The 12,373-nt window shown below is 38.8% G+C and overlaps 1 protein-coding gene across 1 annotated transcript in view; it reads left to right on the top strand.

The window, feature by feature from the left end:
* Positions 1-12,373, top strand: part of Eea1 (early endosome antigen 1) — a 191,134-nt gene that overhangs the window by 141,377 nt on the left and 37,384 nt on the right. The window contains exons 12-15 of the mRNA XM_012515041.2: positions 2,323-2,472; positions 3,247-3,366; positions 8,673-8,876; positions 10,365-10,565. Coding sequence (XP_012370495.1) covers positions 2,323-2,472; positions 3,247-3,366; positions 8,673-8,876; positions 10,365-10,565 — 675 coding nt within the window. The remainder of the gene's footprint in view (positions 1-2,322; positions 2,473-3,246; positions 3,367-8,672; positions 8,877-10,364; positions 10,566-12,373) is intronic.

Raw genomic sequence — 12,373 nt, 5'->3', positions numbered from 1 at the left:
TTCTTTTACTGCAGTGTTTTTTTCAGTTTGGGTTTCCTCCTTATGTTTCTGTAGTTGCTTCTTTACTTCCAGATGCTATGAGTTCTGAGAATTCTTTTTTATTTTAGAAAAGAATTCTGCCTGAGTTCCTCTATAACTTTCTGCTGTTGCTTATTTACTACTGATGCTATTAATTCGTACATTTGAGCTGAGCTAGTAGAAAAGAATTCCACCCTGAGTTCCTCTATTACTTTCTGCTGTTCTTTAGTTACTATCGACGCTATTAATTCATACATTTGAGTTGAGCTAGTGTCCTGTGTACTTGTTCTGGGTGGGCATTGGGTTTCCTCCATATGTTTCTGCATTTGAGTCTTTACTGCAGATGTTATTAATTTAAGGATTGCTTTTTTCATTTCTAATCAGAGTTCCTCTATACCTTTCTGCAGCTGTTTCTTTATTTCAGAAGCCGTTGATTCATTGCTTTCAGCTGTGTGATTCCCACTTTGTTCTGTGTTAGTGTCCTCTGCACTTGTTATGGGTGGGCTTGGGTTCTGAGATGGCATTTTGCTCCTTCTCGTTGTCATTTTGTGTAGCACTATCTTCTGACCTTTGTTGTAGATCTTTGTTGCAGTTATAACCTTAGCACCTGCCAAAGTTCAGGTGCAGATCTACAAAGTTCGGATTTATCCAGCTGTGCCTGGCTTGGGTTTGGCTGCTGTGCTCAGCTCCTTCCTGCTGCTGCCCTTGGGGGTGAACCTGTTGTGCTCCTCTGGCAAGATGTTCTCCTCCTAGACTAGCTGGGTGGTTCTGTCCCCTACACTGTCTGCAGGGATTGCAGCTGCAGGGTTTCACCCCAGGCCTGTATGCCAGGCCAGAGCTGAGTCTTGGGGGTGGGGGGGCAAGCTGGAGTAGCGGGGAGAGGCAGCTCTCCCACACACTCACTGGGGCTGGACTAGGACTGGATCTGAGGGTTCCCAGAACGAGACAGAAATTCGTACTCTGTGGACGGTATGTGTGTGTGTGGGGGTACGATGGAGTGATGGGGGGCATCGCAAGAGGGTGAAAGAGGGTGTCACCTACGCTGCACCTGGGCTGGGACCAGTAGGTCCCGCAGGTACAGGGTAGGTGGAAGCTCTCTCCTGGGATATCTTCAGAGTTAATTTGGGCTGGGTAGATGGCTCAGTGGAATAAGCGCTTCCCTGGCAAGTGCAGGGCCCGAGTTCAATCCCTGGTTCCGCAAAAAGTTATAAGTATTATCTAGCATTTGTTTTTAAATTTTTTTCTGTTTAAAAAAACAGACATTTATTTATTTATTTATTTATTTATTCTATATTTTTAGGGAAGGGTCTACAGGGTGTTCAAGGTCACTACTAGATTGGCCTCATAGTGATCCTCCTGTTTTCTGCTTCCCAAGTGCTGGGATTACAGGCACACACCACCATGCCCAGCCTCAGTTGCCTTCTCATTGTGCCCTGGGGGCGGGGCCAGCATGCAGGCCCCGGGGATCAAACCCCTGATCTCTGCGCCTGCTAGCGGGGGCTTTAATCTGTTCAGCTATTTGGCCGGCCCTTGTTTTTTAAAAATTGTACTGTTTTCTCTATTTTATTTAGAAGTTATGCCAATTTGAGTATTGAAAATCTGTATAACATCCAAATGTGAGAAGTCAATTATAGTGGCTTTTAATCTATAGAAAACCAAAAAGAATCATGGTTGATCTTCAAAACTACTGTGAAGTAGGTCTGAATGTACTATAAATATCTTTTTTTTTTTTTTTTTCCTTTTGGTACCAGGGATTGAACTCAGGATCTTGTGCTTGTGAGGCAGGTGCTATCTTCTCAGCGCTGTATGCTTAGTATCTTAAGTTTTAGATTTTATTAATTGCCTCAACTGAATCCTACACTTATACACAAACAAGAGTCTGGTCTTCTTTGTTTTTTTAAACCAGTGAAACAATAAAATGTGTCATGCTTAGTCATAATTTACTGTGATTAATTATAACTTAGTATTTGTGCTGCTGAAGTGAGCACGATTATAATTTATAATTAAAATTGTATTGCTATTTAAATTATTATGTAAGCCCTTAGATTTCTCCAAAGTATTCTAAACATCAGGATAGTATATATTTAAATTTACTATTACAATTTAGATATATGTAATGGTCACATTTATCATAGGAAATTTACACCTGTACATGATATATCTTGATCATTTTTTTCCCCATCTCCTCTCTCCTAAGATAGTAGACTTATATCACTGAAAAATAAAGTATTGTTTTGGTAATGTAGATAGTATGTGTGTTTACACGTATATACATAAATGTGCATATTTTAATTTATTTTTAAGTTACATAGCAAGCTTTTGGAGGCAGAACGCCAGCTTGGAGAAGCTCATGGTCGGCTGAAGGAGCAGAGACAGCTTTCAAGTGAAAAATTGATGGATAAAGAACAGCAGGTAGCTGACCTACAGCTCAAACTTTCTCGTTTGGAAGAACAGGTGAGCTGGCATTTCAAATGGGCTGATATTAGTAGGTTTATTAACAAGCTCAAAACATTTTTAAATATGGTGATGATTCACAGTCTTTTCATTGTCAACTGCATTAGACTTTTTGCACTTTAAATCACAGCAGGTATTTCTCTTTAATAAAATCATCCTACTCAGTACATCAAGTCACCACATTTTGTTGTGATCAAATTTGGTAAAGTTCCCAACACAAATACAAAAAGGGGACTGTTTCTTTAGGGTTAGGAGAAACTAAGAAGCTGTCTGTGAGGCTTCGGGGTGTGCTTAGCTAGGGGGGGCTGCTCCTGCTGGGCAGTGAGCTCTGCCCAGTTGGCGACCATTGCAGATGTCTGCAGGGGTGTGCGAATCATTTGGGGTTTGGGTCCTACGATTTTCAGTTTTAATAATGAAGCATGCAGTGTCTAGAATGCTGTCCTAAGTACAGTTGTTGCTCGAAGTGGCCTACATTCTGCGCTTGAAGTAAACATTCTTAGATTATATCTTTTATTTGAGTTGAACAAATATTCAGGGTTAAAGTCCTATAGCTTCAGCAATAGATTTTCTTTTAGAACTAATTGTAGGTAATTGTTACAAATAAATTGTAAGTAATTAATTGCTTGGCCATATTAATATAAATAATAATAATAAATTAAATGCTAATCTAGAAAAAGATTCACATTCTTTTCAGGATAAGAGTGTTTGTTAGAGAATTGTTTCTTTATGAGATTAACATTCTACAAGTAATAAGGTGCTACTTTTCTTTTTAAGTTGAAGGAAAAAGTAACAAATTCCACGGAGTTACAGCATCAATTAGATAAAACAAAACAACAGCATCAAGAACAACAAGCTCTTCAACAAAGCACTACAGCAAAACTACGAGAAGCTCAGGTATATTTTTTAGTAATTAACATTGTTAGCAAAAATTAGACCAAATTACTAGTCTAATGTTGTGATGGAACAAGATAATATAAAATAATTTATTATAAAACACTTTGATCATTTCAGTGTCTGGATAATAAGAAAATACTTTTATTGTGGTGAAGAGTTAAAATAGTTTAAAATGTTATTTGTAATGGACATGTGTTAATTTTAAGCAAAATGTGTAGGCTAGGCATGGTGGCACATGTCTAGAATCCCAGCACTCGGGAGGTTAAGTCAGGAGGACTGTGGCAAGTTCAAGGCCAGGCTGGGCTACGTGCTGATTTCAGAGCTAGCCTGAGCTACATAGCAAGACCCTTTCTCAAAATAAACAAAACAAAAGAGCCCCAAACCCCCAAATTTATATAAAGTATTTAACTATTAAATGTCCTTGTTAGAACATTTTGTATTAAATTAAAACATTGAATATATCTAGTTAAAAATTTCATTTAAGTTATTGAAAAATATTTATTATTTACTGAAATACCTTATTTGGAAAAAATTAGATAGTCAAATAAAATTTCCTGGTTTAGTTAGCCTAGTTTTAAAAAAGGTTTTTATTTCCTACAAAAAATTTTAATATTTTTGAATGTGTCTTTTTAACCATCATGTGAACATTGAAATATTAGATATTGAAAATGTAGTTGATTGAGTTACATTTATACAAGCTCTACAGTGTACTTTAGAAGATTTAAGGAAGTTGAGCTTTCGTTTTGTTTGGTGAGGGCAAGCTATTTGAGGTAAATTTGACTTTGCTATTCCTTCGTCCCTTCACGCTTCGGCCTGCTCGCTGTGTGCTGGTCCACACTGCTGAGACACCGCTCACGCTGCGATGAGGACAGCGTGCCTGTCCTAGGGAGTGGCCCTGCCAATGCGTGCAGAAAGGTGACCCTCGCAGCACTCTGCAGGAAGGATTGTTGCGTTTTGAGTTTGGAGTGTAGCATGGTAATCAGACCGATAGAAAAAATACTGGATTTATTTATCTGTTCTTTTATTCCGTCAGCAAGTATTCATGTCTAATCTCAGTCAAAGGGATGATTTTGTAACTATGGCAGCAAACAGAACAGATTCTGCTCTCTTGGAGCGTAGCGAGGGAGGCAAATGGTAACCAAGGTAAATAAGGAAAATACGTACATGTTAGACAGTGGTGAGCACTGTAGAGATGGGAGTGGGAAGTGTGCACTGGGCTGACAGCTGACGCAGGGCTGTAGGGATGCCCGGGTGTCCTCCCTGAGAAGGTGGGAGGCTGAAGGAAGGGACAGTGGGAGTCCTTCGGACATCAGAGGCATCGGCAGGGCCTTCAAGCCCTGTGGCTGGAGCGAGTGGGAAGAACATAAGAGGAAGTTGGTGTCTGCAGCAGTGCAAGTGATAAGAACAAAAAAGGTCACCATCCTAGAAATGACAGAGGGTCAGAACATACCGAACTTGTAGGTGATCCTGAGGATTGATTGTACTTTTTTTTTTTTTTTTTTTTAGTAAAATGAGAATCATACAAGGGCCTGAGCAAAGGAAGGACATGATCTGACTTACAGTTTCACAGGACTACTGTAGCTGCTCGATTGAAGTAGATTGTTCTGGCACATGAGTTGTAGCAGAGAAATGAACGATTACTGCTATAACCCAGATACAGACTGAGGTGGCTTGGCATGGTGGAAACAGTACAGGTAGTGAGAAGCGGACAGATCCTAGACACGGAAAGGGAAGCTGACTGGTGCGCTGACAGGTGATGTAGAACATGGAGAGAGAGGGCAAGAGTAGCTCCAAGGAGTTGGACTTGGACAGTGGGAAGTCCAAAGGTCAGAGGAGATGAAAGAGAGCATCCCTTCGATTTGGTAGCTTGGGGGCTTTGCTGATGTTGATAAGAGCAATTTGAATAGAGAAGTGGGGTGAAAGCCAATTTAGAGAGGGTTCAGAGAGAATGGGAAGAGGCAGTTTGAGAAACTAGATAACTCTGGGGTTTTGCTGTAAATGATAGGAAAGAAATGAAGTAGTAAAATAAGCATGAAGAATTTGGTGTAGGTCAGCAACTAAGTAAGCTTCCTTATACCTTACTTTGAGATTGAAGTTTTAGTTATCTATAAACACATCTGGAAATAGCTTCCTTTCACCGTTTTGTACCAGGTTGTCTCTCCAGCTGAGGGGAGAGCAGGGTACCCATTTGAACATGCTTAGTTCCTTATTCCTCACCTCATGAGGTTTCACTGTATGTGTGTGGTGTTGGAGATTGAAGCCAGGGCCTTTGCATTGAGCTATATCCCCTGCCCTATGCAGTGAGTCTAGTTGCAATTTGTATTTACACATCTCAGTGACAGGGAAGCTGGTTACCTAACCTAGACTGTCTGGAAAGAGCAGCCCTGGAAATCTCTCAGAAGTGACAGACTGAGCCACTGAGTAGATAGCTGGGGGTGCAAAGATGGTGGCAGTGAGAAATATATGCCAGATAGGTGTTGCAAGGACAAGGATCGTGAAGCTAGTGTGTGGACTTAGAGTACATATGGGATTAGAGTCATGTTGGTGTATGGTGAGAGTGTTGAAACAAAGATAAATTGGTAGGGCCGGTGAAATAACTCAGCAGACTGAAGTGCCTGCAAGCAGGCACAGGAGCCTGCTGTTCAGTCCCCCGGCCTGCCTTGCCGGCCCCACCCCTGGGGTGTGCTGAGACAGCAGTTGAAACTGGGTATGGTGGCCCGTGCCTGTAATCCCAGCCCTTGGGAGGCTGTGAACAGGTGGATCACTATGAGTCTGATGTAGTAGTGAGACCCTGAACACCCTGTAGACCCTGCCCTAATATACAAAAAAAGGAAAATAACCTGAAAAAATGACAAATTAATAACCTTGTTCAACATGAAATGATATATATGAAAATATATAAAAAATAAAGATATACGAAAATCTGATTTTTGATTGATGAGTAAATGAGCAATGAGGGAGTTGGGAATGTAAGTGAAATTACTTTTGAAATTTAAATGTGAATTGTGTAAAGACTGGACTGAAGTTGACAGTATTTTTGAGAAAAAGAGATCTACATGTGTTTGTAGCCCAAGACAAAGAGGCAGGTAAAGGGGAGGTTATTCCCGCAACAGAAGAGAAGGGGCTGATACAGTTTGATAATAAGAAACTGTGATGTCACTCATAATGGGCGGTGTGGACTCGAACCTCACTCAAGCTTGAGCAGAGGAGATCAACATGGAAACACACATGTAGGATTATATAGGTCAAGGAATGGAAAACCAGAGCAAATCGTTCCTGAAAATTATGTGCTTCAGGATAAAGCTGGAGATAGCACTAGCAGAATATCAGGCAAGCAAAGGTCAAGTCCTTAATATCAAGAAGATATTAAGGATAAAGGCCCTCATTTGAATGATTGGGCTGAAATGATGATTCTGAGGAGGCTGGCATAGTAGAGGCTGGAATCAGAAATTTATAGTGGCACAGATTTGTGAAGGATTTTGCTTTTGTTCTAATGGTGCCTGCAAATACAGGAGTAGAGACAGCAGATTGCAGCATTGATCTAGAAATTGATCTAGAATTGTCATTTGGAGGGTGGATACCTTGAAAATTTTGAGCTAAAAGGAAATGGAGAATATGATTGGAAGAATATTTGTTAGATCATATCTATCTAGGAGATTTAGGAAGAGAAGCTAGGTGTAGTGAATAAGCTAGAAAGAAATTGAGGTCTCTGATTCTGAAGATGAGGTCATAAAATTGAAAGCTACTCAGGAAGTTTGGTTATAGACTGAGATAGTTGGAATTTTTTTTACCTGAAACATTTTCAGGTTATTTTAAGATTTTATTTTGTATACGTGCTACTACAAGGTAGAATGAATTAGTCCTGGAATTAAGATAATATATATATATATATATATATATATATATATATATATATATTATGTTGAGGCTGTGCTCTTAATTCTGTATGTATTTTGTATTTCCCAGGAAATTGGCAGAAATTGGGATTGAAAGAAAAACTAAATCAGGTTTCAAGTCTTCAGTGAATGAGGTAGGGATTTATAGATGATAGCAGTACAGATAGGGGATAGATTAAGGAAGATCAGCATTCCAAAGCAGCACTCTTACAGTGACCATCCAGGAAGAGATCCTTTCCTGTGTGTGCCCGACGGGACAAGGCTTCCTGAACAAAGAGAGAGGTGGAATTGGACTCTGAAGGGAAAACCAGGTTTCACTTAAGACTTAGAAACAGAATAACTGTTTTGGGGAAAAAAGTGTCTGCCTAGAACTGTAGTTCCAGAAGAATAGTGGAATATGGAGAAATTGTTTTTGGTGGCAGGAAAAGAAACCAAGGAAGGGAGAATTGGTTGCTTTTTATTATCTCATGACTGATGCTTGGAGGGATGAGAAATATTTCTGAAAGTGACTGATCTGTGACTGTTTCCATACTGGGTGGCTACTGGCTCTGTCTCAGCAAGGTGGTACGGGCTGCTGTAAGGTTCACAGAGCGGCAGCGAAGGGTCTGGAATGGAGCTGGGTCTTGTTCTGGCTGTAGGCTATTACATTGTGCTCTGTGTAACGTTAAGATTGTTGGTAGAGTAAAAGAAGAGGGAAGAGGGAGTCTTAATTTATAGATAAAGGAGTCCTAGTAGGGTATTAAAGTGAGCCTGAAAAAGTATGTGTTGCAGTGTTAATCATTTTTTACACAAAAGTATACATGTTAATAATTTTTTTGTCGATGAATACTTTAGAACTCATGTCAGATATCTGACATCAGTGAATACAAGAGATGAAAATTCTCACCTTTGTACAGCATTCTAACAGGAAGTGTAAGAAGGTAGATAAGTGTGAAGAAGTACATTATTTAATTCGTTAGAGACAAATGAAAGAAAAAGCAGTCAGGACATGTAACATGGGGAGTGGGCTGCCCAAGAGGGTGGAGTGGAGCAAACATGGTGCAGCAGGAGTGATGTGCAGGGCAGGAGGGAGGCGTTGGCCCCCAGACGGCGCCTAGTGGGCCTGGTGCGGTGCAGCGGTCATGAGCCCCCACATCTGGCGCAGAGCACAGAGAGCTCGGAGGTGAGGACAGAGCGTCAGGGAGAGGAAGTTACTAAGTACAATTTTGTGTTGTTAAATTCATATTAATAATGTGGATTTATGTTATCAGATATATGGTTTTAATTTGCCATGTTAAAATGTAACAATTAGTTTTAAAACTGCAAGACTAAAGAGTTGAGTGATGAAATTCATTATCATTCATTTTACATTTGAGGAATAGCTTAAGTTTTCCAGAGGTCTTTAAAATAGGAGTTTTCAATTCTTTACAGAATGATTTGGAGCAAGTCCTACGTCAAATTGGTGACAAGGACCAAAAGATACAGAACCTTGAAGCCTTATTACAGAAGAGTAAAGAAAACATTTCATTACTAGAAAAGGAAAGAGAGGATCTTTATGCCAAAATCCAGGCTGGTGAAGGAGAGACTGCTGTTCTTAACCAGCTGCAAGAAAAAAATCATACACTGCAGGAACAAGTAAGCTCATAAAGTATATTACACTTTAAAATTTACTTTTCTCTTTCTGAGTCTTATTAAATGCTTTCTGTAAATCATTCGTCATCCTGACTCTTAAGTCTTTAACTGGTACATGTTGCTAACAGATACCATCTCATTTTCCTTCACGGCTGGGTCAGTACTGTGGGGAAGCTTTAGCTAACGCGATTTGACACACAGAACCCTCAGTTCATATCCTACAAAGTAACTTATTTCTGTAGGACTGTGGATAAATCAGTTCACCTTGATGGCTCATTGTAAAAGTAGAGATGTTACTAATAATGTATACTTCCCTGATGGTGTTTTGTTATGTTTAAAAAGGAGTAACGAAATATATTAATAAGGCAAAGGTACTAATCAAGTGTTGGTTGATACTGTGTATTGGTTAATAGTCAAACTAAATAGTTATGTATATTTTGATAGTGTATGTCTCTGAACAAAATATAATTAATAAGTTTGATAAGTTGCTTTATTCAGAAATTCCTGTGTAGTTTAAGAGAAACAAAATTTAGATTAATCTGTTTTCAAACTGAAATAATAACTTACAGTTGCTGGAGAGTTATCCAGTAAGATAATCATTGTTATCTAAATAAGCACATATTTAGAGCAGAGTATCAGTGGGTCCTATCACATTTTGGGGAACTAGGTATAACATTTTTTCCCCTTTGTCCAAGTTAGTTTTGAATTCCTTTGGAATTTTTAAGGTAGTTTTTATGAGAACTTCCTTATATCATCTACAGGTTGACATTGCTTATGATACAAATATGAGGAAAGCTAGCCATGTTTGTTTTAAGCAGAACAAATTTAAATCACTCAATGTGCATCTTATTTCTGGTCATGTTGGAGTAGCTGGTGCTTATTTAGCCCTCCTACCATAAACCTAGAAAACTGGGAGTGGGAGGATTCTTGCCCCAGGCAAGGAAGGCCCTGATTTCAATCCACAGCTTCTTCAACAAAAACAAAGCATCACAAACAAAGAATATACCTATATGAAAACAGAAGCAAAGGCAGTCTGGGAGAAAACATTTGTAATGTATCTATTTGGCGATTAAGAACGAGCCAGCGTCCATAGGTGGTTCTGGTTCTTCAGTCAAATCTGTGATTATGTGAGGGCTGTGAGGAAGAATTTTGAGATGATGAAAATATTCTTCATCTTGACTGTGGTGACAGCTAAATGAGTGCACACCCTCGATAGGTCTCAGGTTGCATACTTCAGTTTGATGAATTTTATAGCATGTAAATTATAGTTGAGTACAGATGATGTTAAAATGATACATCTTTGGATTAGATGTATTTTATGATTTGAGATGCTATATTTACTTTTGAAAAAATTGGAAAAAGTTGTACTTGATAAAAATTGAAATCACCATCATCAGGCAGCTTCATATTTTAATGGAGCTTAAGTTTGGGTTTCTCAGTTTTATTGTACCAATTGTGAACTTCATAATTAAAGCTGTGCTTCTATAATAGGTAACTCAGTTAACAGAGAAGCTGAAGAATCAGTCAGAAAGCCATAAGCAAGCCCAGGAGAATTTGCATGACCAGGTACAGGAGCAGAAGGCGCATCTCAGAGCGGCACAAGACCGGGTCCTTGCCCTGGAAACCACGGTCAGTGAACTGAACAGTCAGTTAAATGAAAGCAAGGAGAAGGTCTCCCAGCTTGACCTACAGGTAATATGAAAATGCTGCTGAATATGTTTCTATGCATAACGCGCTGATTTCAGACTATGAAATGCCTTGAATTCTTCTCTTACCCTACATATTAATAGAAAAAATTGGGACTAGCAATCAGATAAAGTGTCTAGATAATTTGCTGAGGTAGCCATTTAAATGCACAGGCCTTTTTTACCTTTCTCTCCTTTTCTCCTTTTTTTTTTTTTTTTCCTCTCTCTCTCTGTAAATAAACTATGTCTCCTAAAATCACTGGATCTTCTGTCCTTTTTTTTTGATTGAGTCCTAGTTATTGTTACGGAAGTGGAAATTAGTTTGATATTGTATCGTGCTGTTAGATTTTTATATTAAATATTTAAAAATTTTTAATTTCTCAAATCTTTATAGGTTTGATTTAAAAACATGCATGTGTTACCATTATACATTTTAGTTTTTTCACATATCTGTCCAGCGGTCTTGCTCAGTGAGTCAGTCATGGTGTGGGAAGTATAACATTTCTTTTTCCATTCTTATCACTTTTTAAAAATTCTGTATGATAAAAATTTATAGAAACATTTCTAAGCTTTTATTTTAGGAAATTGATCCCATTGGAAATAAGAAATGTAATAAAATAATCTAGTACTTACTAGAATTGGAGAGACTATATTTATGTCTTTTTAAAATACAATTATTTGTTAGATCATGTTTAGGAAATCCTGATAATGTGCATGTCCAGGTTAAGAGAGGGACAGGGAAGGACTAAGAGAAGGCATGGGAGGAGGGAAGAGCAATGGATGCATTAAAATAACCTCTGAGTCTTTTTGCATCGCAAGATCCTTTTGGAAAGATTTCCCTGCCACCCTGTTCAAGGACTAGTTCAGTTAGGTTAACCAATGTTCTTACTACCATTGCTTCTTTTATATCTTTACAACCTCTTCTTGTTGTAATAGTCTTTGAAAAGTCGGATTATATTGTAATAGTATTTGAATAGTCTTTGAAAAATGCCAACTGTAAGTACTTTCAGCTTTTAGGTTCTTCCTTTACAAAATTGCTTAACTTGTTTTTAATTTGAGCTGGGGTCTTGCTTTGTAGTCAGCCTGGCAGCTGGCCTTCAACTTTTGATTCTCCTGCCTCAGCCTCCCTAGCACTGGATTCACAGGCTGACAGGCTTACACACACCACTGTGCCTGCACCATGCGATACATTCAGTTATAGTTCCCACCCCTTTTGTGACATGAGGTGTCATTGTGTGGCCCAGGCATCAACCTCAGCTTCCTCTTGCCTCAGCTTCCTGAGTGCTGAGATTACAGCCATGTGTCACCATACTGAGAAGCAATCAGAAAAAAAGAGTATTTTTTTTTTTTTCTATGTAGCCCAGGCTAGTCCTATTAGTTTTGACTAAAAGCTTATTGTTGAAAGATTTAGGTTTTTTTTTTTTTTTTCCCCTGGAAATCAAGCTCAGGGCCTGGTGCTTGCCAGGGAGGGGCTATGCTGTTGGGCTATGACCCTGGCTCAAGCCTTGAATTTTTAAATGGATAATTTCCTGGCTTTATAAACACCAGAAGTACAACCCATTAAGTGAGGAATTATCAGGGACTAGTACGTTTCAAATAGCTCTAGTTCTAGATTGTCTGGGTGTTTTGACTTTTTGGATTCTAGAATTTTTAATTATTTTGAGCCATCACTTTTCTTGGCATAGTTCTTGTTTATTGCAATGTTGCTAGTCTCCACGTATTGCCTTCTGAAAAATACAGTGGCCTTTGTCAGTTAAAATGTTCCATATTTCTTTCTTGACAAGGGAATACTATAGTGTCAGTGTTGTATAGAAA

The sequence above is a fragment of the Octodon degus genome, unplaced genomic scaffold, assembly GCF_000260255.1.
Source record: "Octodon degus isolate 3935 unplaced genomic scaffold, OctDeg1.0 scaffold00004, whole genome shotgun sequence".
Classification (NCBI taxonomy): domain Eukaryota; kingdom Metazoa; phylum Chordata; class Mammalia; order Rodentia; family Octodontidae; genus Octodon; species Octodon degus.
The sequence above is the reverse complement of the archived record's forward strand: the minus strand, read 5'-3'. Positions and strand labels throughout refer to the sequence as shown.